Source organism: Polypterus senegalus, chromosome 6, assembly GCF_016835505.1.
Source record: "Polypterus senegalus isolate Bchr_013 chromosome 6, ASM1683550v1, whole genome shotgun sequence".
NCBI classification, from domain to species: Eukaryota; Metazoa; Chordata; class Cladistia; order Polypteriformes; family Polypteridae; genus Polypterus; species Polypterus senegalus.
Genome location: NC_053159.1, coordinates 3,981,301 through 4,008,005, shown reverse-complemented (window position 1 = coordinate 4,008,005; position 26,705 = coordinate 3,981,301). Strand labels below are relative to the sequence as shown.

General features: G+C 42.7%; 1 protein-coding gene across 2 annotated transcripts in view; it reads left to right on the top strand.

Annotated features, from left to right (window-relative positions):
* Nucleotides 1–26,705, top strand: part of pth2ra (parathyroid hormone 2 receptor a) — an 88,246-nt gene that overhangs the window by 43,159 nt on the left and 18,382 nt on the right. For both annotated transcript variants that reach the window (XM_039755296.1, XM_039755295.1), the window contains exons 9-11: nt 3,873–3,939; nt 15,603–15,697; nt 18,953–19,091. In XM_039755296.1, coding sequence (XP_039611230.1) covers nt 3,873–3,939; nt 15,603–15,697; nt 18,953–19,091 — 301 coding nt within the window. The remainder of the gene's footprint in view (nt 1–3,872; nt 3,940–15,602; nt 15,698–18,952; nt 19,092–26,705) is intronic.

Here is a 26,705-nt window from a genome sequence, read left to right as displayed (position 1 = left end):
CACATTATTTATTTTAGATTGGCTGGCAGCTCTCTACTGGCATAGTGTTACGTACTCCAAAATGACCTGGCATCCCGTGGGCTGTTTGGGGTTTTGGAGTGCCTGTCTTTTACCCAAACCTGCCAGTAAGTGTTCACACAGTACTCATTTTTTGTTGTCCAAATCCTAGATGGTCCAGACAAAGGTCCCTGCTTTTATGGTTCCTCCAAAATGTACACCTTGCTCCTAACCGCATTACTGTTGTCCTTTCTAAAATTCAAACAAAATCAAGCACATGGCAAAATCTACACGGGAGGGTGGGAAAATCTTTCAATGAACTGCAAATATCCAGCTTAGTGAATGCATATGTGTCTGTGTGTGCGTGCGTATGTGTCTGCCTAGCTGCTATTTCTTGGTAATTCCAACAGATGACGCATCAAAAACATTTACACCGTTTTTACAAATCCTGCATCAAATGGCATAGAGCAGAGACATACGCATTGCAGTTGCCATTCCAGCAGATGGCACACCACAAACATTTATAGTAGTAAAATAAAATGCATTTGTCATTGAAACTGAGGCTTCATCATAAATATTAACACTGCATTTTAAAAAATACCATACCAAATGGCATATAACAAAGACAAACATCACATTTCCCATTCCAACAAATGATGCACTGCAAACAATCAGAGTAATAAAATGCATTTATCATTCCAACAGACAGATGGTGCATCACAAACATTAACACTGCTTTTAAAAATCCCATTCAAAATGGCATATAACAGAAACATATGCATTGCATTTGTCATTCCAACAGATGCCACATCACATTAATACTGCTTTTATGAATCCCATACCAAACAGCATATGACAAAGATATATGCATTGCACTTTCCATTCCAACAGATGGTGCATCACAGATCTATAGTAATAAAATGTGTTGAATTTGTCATTCCAACAGATGGCACATCACAAACATTTATAGTAATAGGATGAATTACATCTGTTATTCCAACAAGTGTCACATCACAAACATTAACGCTGCTTTTATAAATCCCACACCAAATTGCAAATAACAGAGAAATATGCATTGCACTTTCCATTCCAACACATGGTGCATCACAAATCTACAGTAATAAAATTTGTTGAATTTGTCATTCCAACAGATGGCACATCACACACATTACTGGTCAGTATAAGCGAAAAATAGATAGATAAATAGATATGAAAAGCACTATATGATAGATAGGAAAGGCACTATATGATAGATAGATAGACAACATACTGAATAGCTACAATCCTTTTTTAGTGTGTCAGTGAGAGGATGTGCAGCATTGTTCATAACGGTACCCCATTGTGTCTTAATTTTTTCCTCCTCTAGGGGATCCAGAGTGGTCCCATAACTAAGCCTGCCCTTTTTATGAGCTCGTTGATTCGGTGGTCCCCTCTTGAAGTGAGGTCCGTCACATCACATTGGCCATCGCAGAGTTGTAGAAGTTGTGAAGGACGTCCCTACCCCCATAAAGGGGTGCAGTTTACTAAGAAAACCGCCTGCTATTCCGTTTCTTCTGTTGTTCATCTGTGTTATGTGACCAGCCCAAGCTGTCAACGATGTGGACCCCTAAGTACTTGTAGCAGTCCACCACCTCCACATCCACATCCACTCTTTGTTCCAGTGAAGTTGAAAAGTAGTTCTTTGGTTTTGCTGATGTTAATTTGCAGACAATGGTTTGTGCAGCAAGGAACAAATGAATACATTTTTAAATCTTGGTGTGTTGTTGCATTGTACTTGCATGACGAAAAAGAGAATCATCAGCAAGAGATGTCTTGTTGGCTGGTGATATTTATTTGAATTTTGTAACTTAAATCCTAAGTAAACGATTAAAGTGATCCACAAAGTCAGTTAAGTCAGGCCCATGAAATGATTTGTGTGACTCACTGGAAAGAGTTGATCAAAAAAAAAAGAACAGATTGTTCATGGACCACTCATTATTAGTAGGAGCGGTAGGTTTAGGTATGGGCGACATGGGCAGGGCTCCCAGAGTGGCTTTTAGCCAGGTTTGGCATGGGGTGCCTGCACCAAAAAATTTGGAACAGAGATTGCAGCCTGAGCTGGTAATCCGTTTATGAAGATTAAGGGGTGCGCGCTCCCGTAACGTCTGCCATATGTAGAGGTGGCACGAATTATGTAAATAAAAAGTGTGTGCTCAGGACACCAAGGGGTCTAATACCGACTACCCACTATGGACACTGAGGGGCGTCGCCCCCCACCCTGCCTAGGGATGCAAATGAATCTCGAGCAGCACTGCCTGATAGCAGTTCTGTGATGGCTGAAAAATGAAAGAAGCAGCCCAGTCGAGGTGCATTAACAACACAAACCTCCTTACCACACCATCGCTCCTGTCATCATATGGCCGCAGAACATTCTGAACGCCAAAGGAGACGCCGCGTCGGAGCAAGGCGTCCATCCATAATGCTGAACAGAGGACAATTCTGATTGTCAAAAAATAAAAAATGTCAGCTGGCTGCTAATTCACAACTGCAGACTGCAAGGCAGCATATGGAAGTCATTGAATTGGCTGTGCCCATCTAGGAGGCAAAGGACTTAAGCTGTCAAATGAATCGAGTTTAGCGCTCGGTCTTCCAAGCGCCGCTGGCAGAGCTAATGCGCAAACTTCACACAAAAGAAGATAAAAATTCACAAAGAAACAAAAGCGCACAAACAAAGCCTTAACAAATCTCCGTGAAAGAACACATGAAACAAAAATGCAGAGGCGAATCCAGAGCGGCAGAGACGGGCACATTAGACTCGCTGTAGTGTAGCGAAGGACAATCTTGAAGACAGGGAATATCTAAATGGGCTTCAGTTTCAGATCCAAGTGGGGTGCTGGTGGGGGCTGCAGAAACCCATTCCAACTTTGCTGCATCACTTGGCTCTTTGTATTCCACTTCAAAAGCTACAACAGCCTCCATTAATGACACCACACCAGAACAGAGCACGAAGAAGTCCAACAAGCCAAATATGACAGCAGGCGACAGAAAACACTGCGGCTAGAGCCGAATAAAAGAAACGGAAATAAGAAGTCACTCCGTATGGAACATCCTCAGTGAGGTGGAATTGGTTTTGTTTCTAATTAGACCTTCTCTTTAAAACATCTGACCATAATGTCCTACCGTTCTACCAGCCGCACAGGAGACGTTCTCCTGCTGCAATAAGTGATTGAGAAACAGAGGAGTGGGGGTCCGAAAGAAAGACAGAAAAGGCACTATATAATAGAAAGATAGATAGACATGAAAGGCACTTTATGATAGGTGGACAGTGATGAAAGGCACTATATAATAGATAGATAAGCTGCTATATAATTAATACATAGATATGAAAGGCATTATATGATAATAGATAGGTTTTGCGCATTACAAAATGGGTGGATGTACGGATATAATTAACCTAACCTAGACATCTCTGGAATGGGGTAGGAAAAACCCACTCGGGCATAGGGAGATCCAGCCACAATTCGCCACAATGCTTAATTCAAGGCCAGTCTGCTGGAGCCAAGGGACAGACATGCCACCCACTGTCTAACACGTCATACAACAGGCCTCTTTGGTCCATCATCATCAGGTCAAATCCCACAATCTCGTTCATATCCTCTGTGTGGAGTTTGCATGTTCTCCCTGCGTCTGCCTTGGTTTACCTTCTACATCCTTAGAGATGTGGAGAGAAGAACATAACGTTCTCAAGCTCACCTGACCTGTAGGGGAGCGTGTGTCCAAGTTCAAGTGGTGCCACTACAAAGATGGACCTTGTGTGTCTTCTGTATCACCAATGCTGCAGGTCGGCCATGCTGTATGTTGTGAATTTTAACTCAACCTCTTCCTGTTGTCTTTAGGTGTTGGGATCTCAGTGCCGGCAACATAAAATGGATTTACCAGGCGCCAATTTTAATCGCCATCGGGGTAAGTGGCAGATACATTTTGGCTAAAGAAATTGTGAGTGTGTGCTGGGCTAACCCAGACAAGGTGAAGACGAAAGGGTACAAGGCTAAATTGGGGCCAGGGACGGACCATCTTTGAAAAGCCTTTAGAAATCGGTGGGGGTAGCAGAGTCCACAACACTGGTCGCAGTGTTCACCAGCTCTGTGAGATCCAAGGTCCCAATGACAGCCTTGCATGTCGGCCAGAGGGCTTTAGCAGTTGAAAGATGCAGCTGAAGCGTCACATAAGTGCTGTATGTGTAACCTGTCCTCACCTGCTGTTCACGGGGGCCGCTTTAAAGCCAGCTTCTCCAGGCATTCCCACCCACCTCAGACAGTCCACTGCCACCTGGGGAGCACTGTCTCACTCTGAGGTCCTGACCCTGAGGTCACTAAAGATAGATGTGAAAGGCACTATATAACAGACAGACAGAAAGACAAATCAATAGATAGATAGAAAGAACACAGTGGCAACACCAGCTGGGTTACCCAATTTAATTGTCAGCATTTTAGCCACAGAAAAATAAACAAAAATCACGTTTAGTGCTGTTGTGCACACACACAGTAGTGAAATAACGGCCAGAGCCACCAACTTAACAAAGTAAAGAAGAAAGAAACATTAAAGGGAGCTCCATCTCTTTTGCTGTTTGGTTCCAGAATCAGCCGCCATATAGTTTTCAATGTGTCTGGACCAGAAGGTGTGGAGCCATCTTGGCACTGAAGGGGCATCATCCTGGGGCCGCCAATCAGAACTTCAGGAGGGAAAGACAACGTTAGCAACAGTGCCCCCTCTCATTATGGAGTGGTACTGCTTACCTCGGCAGAGCCAGGAAGAAGCCCCATGACACAAATGTGTGATACTATATATAAAATATATGAAAAAGTTTGGGAACCCCTCTCAGCCTGCATAATAATTGACTCTCCTTTCACCTAAAAAGATAACAGTGGTATGTCTTTCATTTCCTAGGAACATCTGAGTACTGCTGTGTTTTCTGAACAAAGACTTTTAGTGAAGCTGTATTTAGTTGTATGAAATTAAATCAAATGTGAAAAACTGGTTGTGCACAAATGTAGGTCCCCTTGTCATTGTGCTGATTTGAATGCCTGTCACTGCTCAATGCTGGATGTGCTCGTTAAGCCTTGAACTTCATAGACCGGAGTGTCCGATCACGAGTGCTAAAAGGTATTTAAGGTGGTCAACTGCAAGTTGTGCTTCCTTCCCTTTGACTCTCCTCTGAAGAGTGACAGACAGCATGAGATCCTCAAAGCAACTCTCCAAAGATCTGAAAACAAAGATTGTTGAGTCTCCTGGATTAGAAGAAGGCTACAAAAAGCCATCTCAGAGGTTTAAACTGTCAGTTTCAACTGCAAGGAATTGAGTGAGGAAATGGAAGGCCACAGGCACAGTTGCTGTTAAACTCAGCAGGTCTGGCAGGAAAAGAAAAATACAAGAGCGGCATATGAAGAGGCAGGATTGTGAGAATGGTGACAGACAACCCACAGATCACCTCCAAAGACCTCAAGAACATCTCGCTGCAGATGGTGTATCTGTACATCGTTCTACAATTCAGCCCATCTGTATGGCAGGGAGATGAGAAAGAAGCCCTTTCTGCACTCGCGCCACAAACAGAGTCGCTTGTTGTATGCCAATGCTCATTTAGACAAGCCAGATTCATTTTGGAACAAAGTGCTTTGGACTGATAAGCCAAAAATTGAGTTATTTGGTCCTAACAAAAAGCACTTTGTATGGCGAAAGAAGAACACCGCATTCCAAGAACACCACCTGCTACCTCCTGTCAGATTTGGTGGAGGTTCCATCATGCTGTGCGGCTGTGTGGCTAGTTCAGGGACTGGGGCCCTTGTTAAAGTCGAGGGTCGGATGAATTCAACCAAATCTCAACAAATTCTTCAGGATAATGTTCAGGCATCAGTCACAAAGGTGAAGTTGCGCAGGGGTTGGATATTCCAACAAGACAAGGACCTAAAACACAGTTTGAAATCTACAAAGGCATTCATGCAGAGAGAGAAGTACATTGTTCTGGAATGGCCATCACAGTCCCCTGACTTGAATATCATCGAAAATCTATGGAATGATCTGAAGCAGACTGTCCATCAAATTGAACTGAACTGGAGAGATTTTATATGAAAGAATGGTCAGAAATACCTCCGTCCAGAATCCACACACTAATCAAACGAGGACAGCGTCTAGAGGCTCAAAGCAGCAAAAGGAGGCTCAAATAATATTGATGTCATATCTCAGCCCAAATGTATGCATCTGTCTAATTTTATGATGCATATTGCATATTTTCTGTTAATCCAATAAACTTAATGTCACTGCTGAAATCCTACTGTGTCCATAAGGCATGTCAGATATTAAAAGGAAGTTGCTACTTTGAAAGCTCAGCAAATGAGAAACAAAAATCCAAAGAATTAAGAGGGGTTCCCAAACTTTTTCATGTGACTGTATGTATGTATGTACATATATATACACACACACACACACACACACACACACACACACACAAACAAACATATATACATACATACATACATAGATATACACTCACCTAAAGGATTATTAGGACCACCATACTAATACGCTGTTTGACCCCCTTTCGCCTTCAGAACTGCCTTAATTCTACGTGGCATTGATTCAACAAGGTGCTGAAAGCATTCTTTAGAAATGTTGGCCATATTGATAGGATAGCATCTTGCAGTTGATGGAGATTTGTGGGATGCACATCCAGGGCACGAAGCTCCCGTTTCACCACATCCCAAAGATGCTCTATTGGGTTGAGATCTGGTGACTGTGGGGGCCATTTTAGTACAGTGAACTCATTGGCATATTCAAGAAACCAATTTGAAATGATTCGAGCTTTGTGACATGGTGCATTATCCTGCTGGAAGTAGCCATCAGAGGATGGGTACATGGTGGTCATGAAGGGATGGACATGGTCAGAAACAATGCTCAGGTAGCCCGTGGCATTTAAACGATGCCCAATTGGCACTAAGGGGCCTAAAGTGTGCCAAGAAAACATCCCCACACCATTACACCACCACCACCACCAGCCTGCACAGTGGTAACAAGGCATGATGGATCCATGTTCTCATTCTGTTTACGCCAAATTCTGACTCTACCATTTGAATGTCTCAACAGAAATCGAGACTCATCAGACCAGGCAACATTTTTCCAGTCTTCAACTGTCCAATTTTGGTGAGCTCGTGCAAATTGTAGCCTCTTTTTCCTATTTGTAGTGGAGATGAGTGGTACCCGGTGGGGTCTTCTACTGTTGTAGCCCATCCGCCTCAAGGTTGTGCGTGTTGTGGCTTCACAAATGCTTTGCTGCATACCTCGGTTGTAACGAGTGGTTATTTCAGTCAAAGTTGCTCTTCTATCAGCTTGAATCAGTCGGCCCATTCATTCTCCTCTGACCTCTAGCATCAACAAGGCATTTTCGCCCACAGGACTGCCGCATACTGGATGTTTTTCCCTTTTCACACCATTCTTTGTAAACCCTAGAAATGGTTGTGCGTGAAAATCCCAGTAACGGAGCAGACTGTGAAATACTCAGACCGGCCCGTCTGGCACCAACAACCATGCCACGCTCCAAATTGCTTAAATCACCTTTCTTTGCCATTCTGACATTCAGTTTGGAGTTCAGGAGATTGTCTTGACCAGGACCACACCCTAAATGCATTGAAGCAACTGCCATGTGATTGGTTGATTAGATAATTGCATTAATGAGAAATTGAACAGGTGTTCCTAATAATCCTTTAGGTAAGTGTGTATATACAATATATATATATATATATATATATATATATATATATATACACACACACATACACACATTGATGTATATAGATATTTATATAGGTACAGTACATATAAAAATACTATTAAAAAAACAACAAACCCTCAACCACTGAAAAGAGAGAGGCGAGGTAGATGAACACTTCATGAAAAACGTCTCCATCTATTGTGGATGACCCCAACGTTAAAATCAAAATGCAAAATGAGGTCTGGAGAGCAGCAAATTGGAATTGAAGAGATAAGCAGAGCCGAGAGGCGTGCGGTGATCTACTTGCTTGCCTGTGAGCGCCTGAGTGAATGAATTTGCCGGGCGATGCTCAGAACTCGGCTCTGTTTGGTTTTATTTTTTATTGAAGTTGTAAGATGGCCATTAAGTAATAGACAAAAAACAGGAAAGTAATTTCCAACCCTATAAAGCACAAGCTGTCCTTACACAGTGCAAGCAATCAGACCTCAAAAGGAGACGTGTAGGGGCAAAGGCGGATTTCTGCAGAGCGCCGCCGTGCCGTAATGAGGGTCTGAGATTTGGCACTCCGATGATTACTTAGCATGCAGGAGGACGCCGGGGCATCTTGAACCTCATTGTATGCAACTCCGTCTCCTTCTTAAACTGAACCTGCTGGGCTCCGCATGCTTTTCCTTATCCCTTTGGTCCATCTGCCTATCCTGCCAGCAGCTATTGAGCCCCCTTTATTTATCTCATGTTGGCCATTAGCAGGTTCAATTTGAGATGAATGGATGAATACATTACTTTTCTTTAACACTGTAAAATATAAAATATACTTTGCATGGACATTTCAGTGTGTTCAGAGCAGTATGGTGTTTGGTTGGGGGCGAGTGTGTCCTGCTTACAGTTCACAATCCTGACCAGAGCCGTCATCATCCATAACGCTGACTTGGACACTCGTAATGGCCAGAGACAGTCCCACTAGTCCAGCTAGCTGAAAAATGAAAGGCACACAGCTGGCCTCCTGTGAGGGGGACCTGACTGGGGTTTCGTTTTTAAGTTTTGCGATATTTTTTCGTTTTTTTTTTTAGTGAGATTATTGATATTTTGAAAAACGTGATGCCACACAAAAATGTTAGCTGACCAGTGGGCCTGGAGAAAGAGCGGCGTCCATGTCCGGGGCTGGTTGTGCCTGAGGTTGCCAGGATCAGCTAAGCAGATGAATGAATGAATAAAGTATAAAAATAAAGAAACAAAACAAATGAGTGAATAAACAAATAAATCAGTCAGTTGTGTGTGTGTGTGTGTGTATATATGACAGACGTGTGAAAAAGTAAGTGCACCCCATAAAATGTTTTGCCTTTTCTTAACCTATGTGGACATATCAAGGTTTGATCTTCACTGCAGATAAAGCTGATACAGTAGAACAAACAGCCAGCCATATTTACATTGCGTAGTCCAGTGTATTATTTAAAATAGACAGAAATGCACATTTCACACGTGGAAAAAGTAAGCCCACCCCCCAGCATGTATCACAACCTCAAATACCAATAACTAAAATGAGATGCAGGTGATATACAACTTCATGACAGAAGATCTCGTCAACTCCTGTCCTCTTATTTTAACCTCAGATAATCAGTTTGGTTTACTTGTTGTTGTTCCAGTGTGTGTCAGAGCTGTCTGAGGCCTTCAGAAAAAGGTTATAGATGCCTTGCATATGGAACTCTAGGCAAGGGGGTGAGAATGCATGCCACTTTAGTTACCAAAAGCACTGCCCCATAGCATGGTGGGGTTTGGGTTGAGCTGTGGAGAAAGATCTGATGTTATGCGCAGCTTGACATACATAAACGGTGCCCCTTCCAAAAAGACACCCCTCGCTGTCCATAGCATGCTTTTAGTAATGTTACACTTCTGTGGAGGTGGCACGGTGGCGCAGTCGTACCACGGCTGCTGCCTCATAGTTAGGAGACCCGGGTTCGCTTCCCGGGTCCTCTCTGCATGGAGTTTGCATGTTCTCCCCCATGTCTGCGTGGGTTGCCTCCGGGTGCTCCGGTTTCCTCCCGCAGTCCAAATACATGCAGGTTTGGCACATTGGCAATTCCAAATTGTTCCCAGTGTGTGCTTGTTGTATATGTGTGTGTGCCCTGCGGTGGGCTGGCGCCCTGCCCGGAGTTTGTTTCCTGCCTTGTGCCCTGTGTTGGCCGGGATTGGCTCCAGCAGACCCCCGTGACCCTGTAGTTAGGATAGAGAGGGTTGGATAATGGATGGATGGACACTTCTGTGGGATAGTGGATCGGGGGAAGGGGGTGGTCCTCCTCCATGCCCATAGTACATGCACCTCAGTGTCTCTAGAGTGCTTTTAGCTGTGCCTGCAATTGGGGGGGTTCCACTTCGGGATTCACAGTGCTCCCCTTCAGTTTCTTGTTCACGAAGGTACGGGGGAAGCACACTTGAGTTATTTAAATGGCGGCCAATTCATGGGGTACACTTACTTTTTCACACGACTGTCAGTGGGCCCTGAGATTGATTGCTTGGATCCCACCTTGTACTATAATGCTGCCAAGACATGTTCGGACCCCCCATGACCCCAAACTGGATTCAGACGGTTCAGTAACGAGCAGATGAATGGCTGGCCACAGTAATCATCTCCTGGCACTCTGGGCGCCTGGGTGGCATCACACACCCCTGACCTCGCACAATGCCCGCTTTATACAATCGGATGCAGAACCATTTGTTTAAATCTCATGCGTTTCTACACACTCTATTTTTCTTTCTTTCTTTCTTAGTCCCTGACCTTCGGGCTGTTCAATTTTATTTTTGTGAGGCTCATTTGAAGTCTTTTTTTATTCTGTTATTATTTTTATTAATCAACATTCAGCCCTGAATCCTTTGATATGAGAAGTTACGGCAGTTTGCATGACTGGAACATCAAAGCTTTCTGACAGGAAATTTGAAGTTAATCAGATCTGTTTGTCCTGGAAATACAAAAATAAACAATAATGAAAGAAAAATGAACGTCAAACGGAAACAAAAAAGCAAAGCACAAAACCTGCCTTGCAGTTGGACACAAGCAGATGGGCCTCATCCCCTCAGGGAGCCACCATGCCCGGCATTCTGGGGGTACAAACCTGAAAATGAATTGTGCTGCACCTGCAGAGAGAACGGGATCTCACTACAACAACAACATTTATTTATATAGCACATTTTCATACAAACAGTAGCTCAAAGTGCACTATGGAAAGGCACTATATAAAAACAGGCACAAAGATGCCAGGTCAGCCTCTGGTCTGCTTAGGCTCTTGTTCTGTTCATTTCCATTTATTCACCTAGCACAGGGGTCCTCAATCCCAGTCCTGGAGAGCCGCAGTGGCTGCAGGTTTTTGTTCTGACCTGGTTGATTAATTAGAAAGCAATTCTTGCCAATAAAGCACTAACAAGCTATGAAATTAAATGAACTCTGCTATGTCAGCTCATTCTCATATCCTAGATTTTCTTTCCCTTTCTATCATGCAAATGATTTGAAGGCTAAAATGGACGAGTAATTCTCAGTCCTTCACTTTTTTCTCTTCATTTTTCTTCCAAGTGTTTAATTAAACCCAATAGTGCAGATAAATACACACAGAGGTGTAAATGTAAATAAGATAATGGAGAAATGCTGCTCTCTCTTGTCATTTGCATGTTATTGAGAATAAGGAGCAATTCAAATAGCTGTTTAAGACAAAATTAAGCAATACGGGCTCAAAATCACTAAAGTGAAGCAGAAGTGTTACTTTAGTAATAAGTGCTTTTTATTAAGCAACTGGGTTGGAGCAAAAACCTGCAGCCACTGCGGCTCTCCAGGACCATGATTGAGGACCCCTGACCTAGCAAATGTTGTTGTCCAAAGCAACTTACAATACAGGTCAATATACATCGAGTAAACAGCAGTCTGGGGACAGTTTAGGGACAAGTGTGACAGGACAAGGTGTACAAAATTGATCACCACAAAGGAAAAGCTCAGAACAGAATGCCAGTGGGTTACCATTCCTGGGTCACAAGAACTTAAAGCCACCATCAGTCAGAGAGAAGGACAGAAGGAGTCATATTGTGTCTTTGTGGACCTGGAGAAAGCATATGACACGGTGCCTCGAGAGGAGCTGTAGGATTGGATGAGGAAGTCGGGAGTAGCAGAAAAGTATGAAGAGTGGCACAGGATATTTACGAGGGAAGTGTGACTGTGATGAGGTCTGCAGTAGGAGTGACGGAGGTGGGATTACATCAGGGATCGGCTGTGAGTTCTTTCTTATTTGCAATGGTGATGGACAGGTTGACAGACGAGATTAGACAGGAGTCCCCGTGGACTGTGATGTTTGCTGATGACATTGTGATCTGTAGCGAGAGTAGGGAGCAGGTTGAGGAGACCCTGGAGAGGTGGAGATATGAGAGGAGAGGAATGAAGGTCAGTAGGACCACCAAGACAGAATACATGTGTGTGAATGAGACGGAGGTCAGTGGAATGGTGAGGATGACAAGAGTAAAGTTGGCGAAGGTGGATGAGTTTAAATACTTGGGATCAACAGTACAGAGTAACGGGGATTGTGGAAGAGAAGTGAAAGAGAGTGCAGGCAGGGTGGGGTGGGTGGAGAAGAATGACAGGAGTGATTTGTGACAGACGGGTATCAGCAGGAGTGACAGGGAAGGTCTACAGGACGGTAGTGAGACCAGCTGTGTCATATGGGCTGGAGACGGTGGCACAGGAGACAGAGCTGGAGGTGGCAGAGTTAAAGATGCTAAGATTTGCATTCAGTGTGACAAGGATGGAGGACATTAGAGGGTCAGCTCAAGTTGGACTGTTGGGAGACAAAGACAAAAAGTGAAAGGCCTAACAGAAGGTTTATGGATGTGGTGAGAGAGGACATGCAGGTGATGGGTGTGACAGAGCAAGATGATGAGGACAGGAAGATATGGAAGAAGATGATCCGCTATGGCAACCCCTAACGGAAGCAGCCAAAAAAAGAGAGAGTTAAAGTGGTCACTCGAGAAAGACTCCTCATGTGCATTTGAGGAAGGTGCCTCATGGTTCTTCATGACCTGGTCCAGCACCTTCTCGCGGGTTAAGTCAGTGCAGACTGAGCACCTGCTGAAGATCAAGCTGGAGGCATGCAGAAGATCGGACTCATTTAGGAAGTCCTTTCTTTGGGGTTTTGTGACACTTTTGAAATGTTCTCCTTTGTTGTTTTTGTAAACCTCTTACAGAGGGTCCAATGCTGCCAAACAAAGCGGGAGAATTATAGCTTATGACAGGCAGCTCTGTGAAAGATGGTGCTCACCAGGGCCAGGTACCACGGTCGTCTTTTTTGATGTTTTGCAGCACACGTAGGAAGGTTTGATAAAGTCAAGTTCTGTTCTGATCAACGGAAACGTCATTTATTAAGTAAGGGGACTTCTTTCAAGGACAGAGAAGAGACTTCTAGCCCAACCTGAAAAGACAGAGCCCTGCTGGAGTGGAATCAGCGCTCAGCTTGGACGGCGTCCAGTGCACCCCGAGAGAGTTTCACGTTTTGGTTTCTTGTTTATTCATAACTGCAGGAAACAAAGACTCCCAGATTGCTGCGTCAGGAGGAATTTTGCATTTGCTTTTTAAAAGCCACCACATTAGCAAGATGCACACCCAAAAGCAGCAACACCAGCAAACGAGAGTTTCATTAGACTTTAGGAGGAGTGCTGCAGTATTTGCCATTTCCACCATTCTGTGGTACAGAGTCCTTACAGTGACCTTATATTCCCCTTTCATACACTTTAGAATTTGCCAAAATACCTCAAGTCCCATACACTGACCACCCTGTGGGCCTTCTTTATCCGTAACCTCGGACAATTAGATAGAGTGAAGGATCAGGAAGGAGAAGGAGCCACACACGCCATTAGGTAGTTCAGGTAATGTGCCCAAATTACAAGCAAAGCAAAATGAGTGGGACAAAAATACCCTTAGAGCCACGCAGCGCAGCCTGTGTCAATCGACAGCTCGCAGCCTTATGTTGTGTCCTGCTTGGGCTTTGTTACCACGTGGCCTTTGAATGGGGGACTGAAGCAGGCAGATAGTGACATCTTCATCATGGATCCGATGAACTGACCGCAAGTGGACTCCAAACATCTCAGCAGTGATCAACAGAATGGGAGGCACCTGAGCCAAATGTCATAGTAAAGGGTCGGAAACTTTCTGACAGTGGGAAATTTTGGTTTTCTATTTCTAATACATTTGAGAACTTTTCTAAAATGCTGTTCTTGCTTTGTTGTTCTGGGGTGTGTCAGATGAGGGGGGAAAAAATGAATTGAAATGATCTCAGCTCAAGGCTGCAACAGAACAAAATGTGTAAGAAGTGAAGACGGTTGAATACTTGCTGAAGGCGCAATATGGCTGTTAGCTTAATAGTAAGGAAGGACTCCTGCCTGACAGTCCCAGAGTCATGAGGTTTCAGTCCTGGCACAGTCCGTATCTGTGTGGTCATCTCATGTTCTCCCAGTGTCCTTCATTTATCCCAAAGGTACGAGGGTTAGGGTTATGCATGTGTGGGCCCTGCTAAGGACTAGGACTTCATCCAGGGTTGGTTCCTGCCCTTTGACCAATGACATTAGAATAGACACCAGCGCCCTGTGACCCTGAACCAGATAAACGAGTTAGAAAATAGAAGAACAGATTATTTATGTGGAAACAAGTGTGCCTCTTCTGAAGCAAAAAGTTGAAAGTTTATTTCAAACATAAAATGAAAACAAAGGCTTTAAAAAAAAAAAAAAAAAATCAGGTGAGCGTTCCTGAGAAATTCGTTATATAAATAAAATATAATCCAGTCATCCGCCTTAATAATAGAATAAGTGTTTGTGCATCTGTGTGCCAGTCTAGCTGCAATGTCTCTGTCTCTTCAACATATGGCGCTTGCTTCACAAATATTTGTAGTAATAAAAGGCACTTCATTTGTTATTTTAACAGATGGCGCATCACAAACATTTAACACTACTTTTACGAAAATCAAATCAAACAGCATATTACACAGACATATGCATTACAGCTATCATTCCAACTGATGGCATATGACAAACATTAACAGTACTTTTACGAATTCCCAAATCAAATGGCATATAACAGAGATACACGAGTTGCATTTGTCATTCCAACAGATGGCACGTCACAAACATTTGTAGTAATACAATGCCCTCCACTTGTCATTTCAACCCATGGTGCATCACAAACATTAACACTGCTTTTATGAATCCCAGATCAAATGGCATATAACAAAGATATATGAGCTTCATTTGTTATTCCAACGATGACTCATTACAAACATTAACACTGCTTTTTCATATCCCATACCAAATGCCATATAACAAAGTCATATGTATTGCATTTGTCATTCCAACACAAGGCACATCACAAAAATTTATACTGCTTTTATGAATCCCAAATCAAATACTATATATCAGACACATGAGTTGAATTTGTCATTCCAGCAGATGGCACGTCACAAATATTACCAGTGCTTTTACAAATTCCATACCACATGCTATATAACAGAAATATGCATTGCATTTGTCATTCCAACAGATAGCCCAACACAAACTTTTGTAGTAATGCGTTTTATGACCTCAGCATTAACGTTTGCAGTGCACCATCTACTGGAATGTATTTTGTCATACATGTAATAACAAAATGCTTTCCTACAAATGTTTGTGATGCGCCATCTGTTGGAATGACAAATGTAATTCATTTTATTACTACATGCATTCCAAAAGATGGTGCACTGTAGACGTTAATGCGGATTACTCAGATTTCAGCCTGTCTTAAATGTGTAGTACAGCTAGTCAAACAGCAGAAGAATTTCTAACATGATTTTTCTATCTTTTGCATTTCTAGTTGAATTTCATCCTGTTTCTGAATATTGTTAGAGTGCTTGCCACGAAAATTCGGGAAACCAACGCAGGACGATACGATACAAGGAAGCAGTACAGGTAAATGTGAATGGCACCATCGTTGCTCAAGCTAATACTGTCACCCCTCATGCTTTCATTCATCAGGCATGTCTGTTAGAATTGAACCCCAAATGACGCCATTAAGTGTCAGCACTCACTGGTGGACTTCTGTATGATGGTCCAGCTTAACGTGATGTTCTGGTTTATTTGTATTTATTCCCGAATATACAGCAGAATTAGAGAGTCCTTCACTCTCTTCATATTTTCTTATGCTGCAGTTTTGTGCTAAAATCACTAAAATTCATTTTTATCCCTAACATGAAGCAACACTGAGTACCTCTGAATGACAAGGCAGAAACAGGAGTTTAGAATATATTTTCCAGGATTATTAAAAATCATAATCACATTGACACAAAAATGCAGACCCTGTACTCAGTCCTTCTTTGAAGCCTCTTTGGCAGCCCATCCAGTCTTCTTGGGTTTGACGCAACGAGCTTCACCCACTCCTGGATTTGAAGATTTTCTGCCATTCGTCCCTCCCCAGCTCTGTCAGGCTGAAATCACGAAAACGTCACGAAAGAGCAAGTCACAATCACGGCAGGTCCTTCTGCCAGGCTTTGTTTCACTTTTCCGAAGTCTGCAGGCCATTTTGTTTTTCCACCTTGGCACTAACCTTCCTTGTAAGTGGCCTCAGTATGTGTCATTTTTAAAATGCTTATTTGTTCTTGGTGACATTTCTGCCTGGTTGATTTTGACATGTTTTGTCTTTTATTAACTCGAGACGGTTTTCTCACATTGCGCTCAGGTAATTTCACAAAACCAAAAAACGGAGCAGGGGACCCCCAAAACTGTGCCATCCTGTCTCTTGAAAGGCTGTTACTACGGCAACGAGGAGTGACACAACCGATCACTAACAAGCCGTTCTCGGAGCGGCGTCGCCCTCAGTTGAGTCACTGGAGTGGATGAAGCTGTGAATTGTCATTTCAATTGTCATAAAAATGCAATCTTTATTAAATATGAAAGGGGCTTTCAGTGCACCAGACAACCATCAAAACCCGTAATCCAAACTGGCTCACCATCATTGCCTGGACAACCACCATCCTTGTAGTTCCTCTCAGAGTGTGTGTTTGCACATGTCCTCGACTTTCTGATGCCACTGTCCGGTGCCAGTCAAAGGCCATTTGGAAACCTAGGCAGGGGTCCGGTGTTGAGTCACATAAATGGCACCCCTCAAGTAATGCTGACCACCTACGTCAACTGACCAGCTCTGTTGCTGTCCTCATCTGTTTGCTCTTCAGTCTTTGCTGGACATGTTTGGTTTCTTTGCATATAAGCCTTGTGTTTTGTGGGGGGTCCCCCAAGAGGTGTGTCCTCCTGCATATCACTGTCAGGAACTGCCCTCTCTGCCTTATATATCCAGAGGGTCTCCCCCTCATTTCCTGGTGGTTCGTTTATAATATGCTTGGGAGATGGCAGGTTCCCGTGCCTTTTGCTGTGTTCTTGTTTTCCAAGTTTTTGATACTTTGCGATTTTTTTACCTTATTGCTCCATTTTTGACCTTGGAATTTCATCCAGACCGGCCCACCACAATTGCCTGAACACCCACCATCCATGCACCTCTGCTCAGCGTGTGTGCACATAGCCTACCAATATGTAATTAAGCTTTACAGTTAAACTGACTGACCTAGAAGCACAGGCTGTGCACAGGTGCCACTGTCCCCGAGTTTCTGATGCTCCTGTCCAGCCTCGGTCGATGCCCATACAGAGCCTTAGGCTCAGGGGTTGGGGGGTTACATAAATGGCACCCCTCAGGTATTGGTGCAGTAGGTGGCCGCCTATGTCACCAAATAAATGGACCGGCTCTGCTCCTCTTTTCTCCTTCTTCCTCTCATCCACTTGCTCTACAACCACTGCACTTAGCTGAACTTTGACAAAAAATGAAGAACCTGTGACATGTTGAACAAAGTGACATTTTACTCCTAAATTAACCTGTTTGTTCACCTATGTTAGCTCCACTCCACGTGTGTCTGAATGTTGCCGTCCTTATAAGATAAAGTAGACTATTTGGCTACATCAATGATGGACTTGGAATCACAAAATGACCCTGGGATTTCATCCAGACTGGCCCACCACAATTGCCTGGACACCCATCATCCTCGCACCTCCGCTCAGTGTGTGTGTGTGCACATACCCTACCAATTTGTAATTAAGCTTTACAGTTAAACTGACTGATCTGAAAAGCACAGGCAGTGCACAGGTGCCACTGTCCCCGACTTTCTGATGCTCCTGTCCAGCATCGGTCGATGCCCATATGGAGCCCTAGGGTCAGTGGGGTTACATAAATGGTGCCCCTCAGGTGTTGGTGAAATAGGTGGCAGCCACTGTCCCCAAATTCTGATGCTCATCCACTTGCTCTTCAGTCTTTGCACTTTGCTGGACGCGTTTGGTTTCTTTGTATGTAAGCCCCCTTTGTTATGTGCCTTGTGTTTTGTGGGTGGTCCCCCACAAGATGTGGGGCCTCCTGCCATTCACCGCCAGAAACTGCCCTCCACCTTATATATCCAGAGTGTCTCCCACAGCTCCTGGCCGCTCACTGTCAATGCTCTTTTTGCCATGGAATTTTCCAGATTTTGCTCTTTTTTTTTTCCCTTCTTCAAATATTTGCATTGGGATTTGTTTGCTTTGGATTACCTTCTGTGCTCCTCAGAGCTTTCTCTTGTACTTCCGGGCAGTTTGTGGAGCGAAACCTTTTTCTGATTATAAAGATTCTATGATGTCCTCTTTATGTCTAGCCGGGGTTTTTGACAGGATTGCCCCCGCTAGTCGGAAGTGCTTTTGGAGGCTTTATATGTCATACGTGATTAACAGGTGGTCCCATCACTTGGGGACCACCCACAAAGCATGTGGAACTTAACAAAGGAATATATATAGTATACAGAAGAATGATGGACATAATTAACAGAAATGAAAGAATCAAGAATGAACAAAAGTGACACAAAACTTGAATTTGAACCCCAGCCAGGTGAAGATCCCTGCATATGGAAGCATATGGCGGATCAGCTGAGTACGACTTTTGTAATTTGGGGTGGTCACCTAAAGAGGGCTCATCCGGTTACCCATCTGTGTTTTCAATCTGCCACAGAAACCGTCAGCCTGTTTTTCTTAACATGGGACAGTTTGGTTTTTCAAAGCACCCACATGAAGTCCATTTGACTGTTAAAATACACAAAAATTTGACTGCCCCTTAAAACAGATCAAAGGTTTCAAGCTGTTTGTTCTCCTTCCTCCCGACAGGAAGCTGGCCAAATCGACGTTTGTGCTGGTATTAGTGTTTGGCGTTCACTACATCGTGTTTGTGGGGATGCGGCACACCTTTCAGGGCACGGGATGGGAGCTGCGAATGTACATCGAGCTGTTCTTCAACTCCTTTCAGGTAAGCAGAACGACGCGGCATGTGTGACTTTGGCTCGGTTTTTCGAGTGACGCAGTGAGGGAGTTGGGACAAGAAAAGCATTTCATAGGCTTGGGGAGGCCACACTGCCCATCCACCCGCCTGCCATGCTGCCTGCTTCAATTGTAATGAAAAATGTCACAGCTGCTGTGTTTGGAACTCCTTATAGCCGTTGGGACCCCATTACAGAGTGGATGTGGACGGTAAGAGTGTAGATATTTACAGCCACCTCAACTGAACCAAAAGGCGCACTAGAGAGAGAGGCACTGCAGCACATTCGCCGAAAAACATCACACATCATTATTATTAATGACCTAAACTGAATGGCCTCATTTCTGTTCCTCACGGTGTTTTTCTAGGCAATTACAAAAAAAAACTTTACAGACAAATAGAAAAGACACCATAAAAGAAAAGATAGGTAGGGAGGTGTGAAATGATCCAATATAATAGATAGATAAAAAAGGCACTAAACAGCATGTAGGCCAATAAATGTGAAAAGTTCTACACATAAACTGATGTGACATAATAAAAAGGCAGACAAATATAAAAGGCATCGTAAAATAGATACATGAACACTTACGAAAAATCCTAAATAATACAGAGATGTGAAAGGCACTACATAATAGACACATTTAATAATAATGATTCAATGATCTTGTCATTGTACAGGTACAACAAAATGTAGTATCACATACCCCTTGGGGTCAGAGTGCAAGGTCTGTCATTGTAAGGCACCCCTTAGCACCCCCAGTAGCAGGGATTCAAACTGGCAACATTCCGGATACCAGCGCAGATCTTAAGCCTCAGAGTTACAACTCTGACATAAAATACATATAACCGATACTTACGCAGGGCGCAACGGTGGCACTGCACTTCCCAGGTCCTCCCTGCGTGGAGTTTGCATGTTCTCCCCGTGTCTGCGTGGGTTTCCTCCCACAGTCCAAAGACATGCAGGTTAGGTGGATTGGCAATTCTAAATTGTCCCTGGTGTGTGTGTGCATCCTGCGGTGGGCTGTTTCCTGCCTTGCACCCTGTGTTGGCTGGGATTGGCTCCAGCAGACCCCCGTGACCCTGTAGTTATATAGCAGGTTGGATAATGAATGGATGGATGGATGATGCTTATGCAAATTATAATACATGTAATAAAAAGACAGACGAATATAAAAGGCATTGTATAATAGATACCTGAATACTTACTGTATGAATGCTCCTAAATAATAGAAAGGTGTGAAAGACGCTATATATACAGGTAGACAAATGTGAGAACTTGGATATAATAATCATTCAGCTATTAAAGGCACTATGTAAGGGAATGATAAATTAATATACACCATTGAGTCTTTACATATGTTTATTAGTAAATTATGAAGCAGGGACGTCATTTGAAAGAGAGTGGGCTTCATCAAACAAGAAGAAAATGAATGATAACATAAATAAACGAGTGACGCAAAGAACTAAGGCAAGGAAAGGTAACCGAATACACGAGATTTCACAGAGTGACTGAAAAAAAAAGAAAAAAAATCATAAAAGCCAAAGTAAAAGTCAGAACCCAACGATGAGCATCTAAAGCCAAGAATCGCAAGACAAACATCGAAGTCAGAAGAACTGCTGAGCGCTCAAAAAAGTCCAATTTAAAAAGAGGCTTCAAAAGGTGATGGAATGCATGTCGTCTGATGAGGAAGTGAAGTCTTAGACGACCTTTTATTCTGTCCGTTGTGTCGTGATAGGCAGGCCACAACCTCTGAGGACACGCCCACTCTGGGAGGGTCCTGTCAATAGGAGTCAGCAATAGTGCAGACTAATGGGCAAATCAAAATCACAACCACAAGTATTAAAAGGATAGATAGATGTGAAAGGCACTATAGAATAATAGAGAGAGAAATGGATAGATCTGAAGGGCACTATATAATAGACAGATAGATAGATATGTAAGGCATTATATAATAGATATAGATAGAGTGAAAGGCACTATATAATAGATAGATAGATAAAGTGAAAGGCACTATATAATAGATAGACAGATGGATAGATGTGAGAGGCACTATATAATAGACAGATAAAGTGAAAGGCACTATATAATAGATAGATAGAGAGGCACTATATCTCTCTATTATATAAAAATCTTGGAAGGAGACGAGACGTGACTTTCTCAGAGAGACACTTTCACGTCCTGCAAGATGAGACTTTATGCCAAGAGATTTAACCAGGCCCGGGGCCAGAAATAAAAAGATAAGAGTAGAAGACAACGTAGAACATCATAAAGAATTCAAAAACGTTGGCGCGTACACATGCAGAGCAGGTAAGAGATAATGGAAGTACAGTACTAAAATTCGACAGTCTTGCAAAAATGATAGCAAAGATCGCATTAGCGCAAACAAACAGAAATTATTACTCGGTGAAATAATGGAACAGCGAAAAGAGATCAAATATATTGTTCGGATTTCAACTTTAAGTCAGAGTGTTTCTAAACAATGAAGAGGCCTATCCACAAGAATTAAAAGTTTTGTTGTTTGGTGAAAGTGAAATCCACATACGTGAGCGGAAGAGACATGAAGTGGCACTATATAATAATAGAGAGACAGATACAAGTGAAAGGCACTATATAACAAATAGATGGATAGAAGTGAAAGGCACTATACAACGGATAGAGAGATGGATAGATGTGAAAGGCACTATATAATAATAGAGAGATAGACAGAAGTGAAAGGCACTATAAAATAGACAGAGAGGGATAGATGTGAAAGGCACTATATAACAAATAGATGGACAGAAGTGAAAGGCACTATACAACGGATAGAGAGATGGATAGATGTGAAAGGCACTATATAATAATAGAGAGACAGACAGACAGACAGACATGAAAGGCACTACATAATAAGACAGGTATCTAACCCCTCTGCACCACCCTAACCCTCCATTCGGTGTACAAGGCCCCGAGTTCTTTAGTGTGGTGTCACCACCCCAATATTGAAATTTACAACATCGGTCACCTCCAACTGTAGCTGCTGGTAAGTAAGGCAGGATCACGCGCGGATCAAACGCGTACCAAACGAAATCTCTCAGTCCAGAAAAGGTTCGTTTTAAAAACGTTTTGCGAAAATTCAAGGCAAACTGTCTACACAAGAATAGCGAAAAGTTGTTACACACGTAGAATAAGAGGCAAAAAAAACAGAAAAATGTTTCTTCTTGTTCATCTTGATTGTTTCTGTACTTGAGGAGGACTTATTTCTTTATTTCGCACTTTCTGCACATACCACTGAGCACGTTAATTACGGTGCCCTCCATGCCTGACACGCGGCAAAGCAGCACACTAACTGAGACTCATCTGTGGTCAGAGGGCCAAGAAGTACAGTAGTTAGAGTACAGTATACCAATTCAATTCAGCTTGTGGGAGATATAAGAACCTCCTATAAGCTATGCACTAATTTACAGGCAAACGTTTAATATAACTAAGAAGATACTTCCATCAGCTTAATTCTCTTTACTTGATTGCTCAAAATCAACAACGGATAACCAACCATTGCATAATACACTTAATACGACATGAAATAAAAACCCAGGAATAAAACGCCATTTACAGAACCGTATATCGTCCTCCTAATGCAACTGTTAAGATTTATCTTAGTAATTACAGTACTGTATGCCATTCCGTCACTCCATTGGGGGACACATAAACAACAAAACAGGTCCCTTCACGGGAGTTTCACCTCAAGCTAAATAACAAACAAACAAACAAAAAGATTTTAAGAAAAAACAGACCTTGGTTGATTGTACTCCCATTTCTCCTTGTGTGCCTCCATTGGCCCTCTCGTGTCACTTGGTCTTTAACAATAAGTCGCCAGTGGTTTGTCAGACCTGAACTTGTGTCCTGTGGTCTTTCTCGCGGTCTTTCTCTGCTTCAGTATAACCGAACGCTCCGTCCACTCCGTTTCAGTTTGTCTCCTCTCTCGACTCCCTTCGTGTCCTCCGGCTGCACACTTACTTTCCCTTCTTTATTCCACGGACAGTCAATATGCGGGTACTTTCTACCTTTCACTGGTGGTGCACTTTTACTGTGTTCAGCGCTTGCTTTCGTCCTCCCAAAACGTCTATCGTCTTTGGTCTTTTTTTTTTCTTGCGAGTCAGCATTTTGCTAGGCTTTTCTTTTCAGCTTATTTTGGCGTTTCAATATGCGGTATCTTTCACATTATCTTCAAAGTTATGCTATCGGTTCTTTCTTTCAGTTTAGCGTTTTGCTAAAACTTTCTATTTTTCCGTCTTCTCTTTTATGTTTTGGCGTTCTGCTAAAGTTATGTGTTCCTCCTCTTTTTTTTTCGTCTCGCTTCGGCGTTCTGCTGTAGCGTTTCTTTTTTTTCTCCCGCCTCTTTTCTCTCTCTCTTTCTCCTCCAATCCCATTTCTACTACAGGAACTGTCGATAGGCCAATCAGAGGGCACCTACATATCATGCTTAGCTTTACACACCCTCGGCTGTTCATTCAATTAACTTTATTAACACAACCCTCGCATTTAGAATTTTTACTTTTTTAAAACCTAACCCAGGTTACTGATAAATAGATGGACATGAAAGGCACTACATAATAGATAGATATTGGTTCCAGCAGACCCCCGTGACCCTGTAGTTAGGATATAGCGGGTTGGATAATGGAAAGATAATAGATAGATAGAGAGATGTTAAAGGCACTATATAATAATAGAGAGATAATAATATAGATAGATATTTTTTATTTTAAACAGACTTTTATTAACAATTAGTACATAATTGCAGTCAAATTAACAGCCAAAATTCAATATTTAAAAATATTTTTTCTTTTTTTTCTACTCATACTTTAGCACTAGACATTCATTTTCTGTGGAACATAAAACATCATTTACAGACCAGATTTCTCTAAATGTATCTAATTGATTAATTTAGTTTAAAATAACATAGATAGATAGATATGAAATGCACTATATAATAATAGATAGATGTGAAAGGCACTACATAATGATAATATAGATAGATAGAAAGATGTGAAAGGCACTATATAATAATAGATAGATGTGAAAGGCACTACATAATTGATAGATAGATAGATAGATATGAAAGGCACTATATAATAATACATAGATAGTTATGAAAGGCGCTATATAATAGATCGATAGATAGATAGAAGTGAAAGGCAGTATATAATAGATAGATAAGTAGATAGTGAAAGGCACTATATTATAATAGACAGATAGAACTTTATTTGTCCCAGGGAAAAATATGGCTTCTTACAGAAGCTCTTTAAATAAATAAATACATACTGTAAATGGGTAGATAAGTAAATAAATATGCTGTATATACTCACACTATGGCCTGAATGCCTAATAATAAATGAAACCAGTGGATTCTTTGGGGTAGAAAACAAACCTCCAATAAAGGTTGAAGTTAACAAAAAGAGCCCCTGAGGTGACATGTAAATATTCAAAACAGGACAATGTGACACGATGAAGCTAAGCACGGCATTAAGTTACATAGAAACAGGATGATCACAGCAGTAAACTCAAAGAAAGAGTCCAATCAGAAGAAAGCCCAGAACAACATCCTGTCAGATAAAGGACAGAACCTGATAACATTTTCTAAAGATTCTCTTAATTACGTTGTTACCGTTACCAAATAATAAGGCATCGAATAAAAAAGCCTAACAGCTGTGTATTTCATTGGTCTCTTGGGTAATTGTTGTCATAGTCCAAGTAATTTTTCTTGGTTTTTATTGTTGGGAACTCGTTAAGGACCAATTTGAATTACATGACACACATTAGGGGTCACATGACCACAATCGTTTCAGTAACATTATGGCCGTAGCACAAGTTGAGATTATCTTTCAGTTGGATAAAAACTAAATGACGATCTTTATTACTGGTTGGTTTCTGTTCTGAGGATGCCAAGTGTGACATTCATTTTGGTTTCAATCTGCGTTTTGAATTTTTGGGACCACCGTGGTTCAGACTTGTTTTTTCCAGCATATCCCCCTAATGCTCGATCAGATTGACATCTGGGCAGTTTGGATGCCAAGTCCACACTTTGATCTCTTTGTCGTGTTCCTCAAGCCATTCTTGAACCATTTTTGCAGCGTGACAGGATCCTGAAAGAGGCCACTGCCATCAGGGTGGACCGTCACCATGAAGGGGTGTAGGAGGTCGGCGGCATTATTTAGGTAGGTGGTATATACCCAAGTAACTTCCGTCTGAATGCCAGGACCCAAGGTTTCCCAGCAGAATGTTGCCCAGGGTATCACACTGCCTCCGCTGGCTTGCCTTCTTCCAATAGTGCATCCTGCTGCCATCTCTTCCTCAGGTAAACGACACACACACACCCGGCCATCCACATGATCTAAAAGTAATGTGATTAATCAGACCAGGCCACCTTCTTCTATTGCTCCATGGTCTAGTTGTGATGCCCAGTGCCCATTGTAGGTGTTTTCAGTGGTACACAGGGGTCAACGTGGACACTCTGACTGGTTTGTGGCTGTGCAGTAGGCTGCGATGCACTGTGTGTGCTGAGACCTTCCTCTCACGGACAGCATGATGTTTATCAGTAATTGGTGCTCCGGTAGCTCTTTGGGGTGGATTCAGACCAGATGGGCTACCCTACACTGCCCACCATCAACGAGCCTTGGGCACTCATGACCCTGCTGGTGGTTTACCAGATGTCCTTCCTCGGACCCCCACCACAAGACCTGCAATTTTGGAGATTCTCTGGCCAGTCATCTCACCGTCACCATGTGTCCCTTGTCAAAGATGCTCAGGTCCTTACACTTGCCCAACACGTCACCTTCAAGAACTAATATATGCCATGCCATGAGAGGTGCCACTGTAAAGAGGTAATCCATGTGATTCACGTCACTTGTGGGTGGCTGATCGCTGTAAGAATGTTTGGATGCAATTTGCAGAGTTCCCAGCTGTGATATTAACAAACAAAACAACATGACGCCCAGATGTTCACAGAATACTGTTATATTCTGAGTTAGCAGCACCTGACGCCTTCTCCTCCTTCTTCCACTTTTGTTTCATTCTTTGGAGTTGGAATGTGAAGGATGAGATCATCAATAACGGGATCTGTTTCAACCCTGCTTCCATTTTTTCCTCCATTTTCTTGTCTTACCTTTTTGTATTATTTGGCCACAGAGCCGCACACCACAGGTTGAACTTTTCCTAATCGTAAGCCTGGCAGGCGTTGCTTGGCAGCCTGAGCGGAGTCAAGTCATTCATCCGCTGATGCACTCCATCCAAAATACACGCATCTCTTTGTAACGAATGTAAGGAATGTGCTCAGGGAATGTGTTTGCCATCAATCTGGCCGCACGGTCCTGAGAAGCACACCACAGCGGTGGGTACACACACTCCAGATACACTTTGGATGCCCCGTACATTTTCCTTTTCCTTCTTCTCAGTTTCACTTCAAAGATGCTGTATGAGAATGTGGAGGAGCGTCGCACCAATTAGCACCACTGCCTCACAGGTCCAAAGGCCTGGATGGGAACCCGGCCTGGCCAAGTCCAGTCAAGCTAAGCTCATTGTCTTGAAATTCTCCATGAAATGAAATTCTCAATCGAGTGCCTCCACACAACATA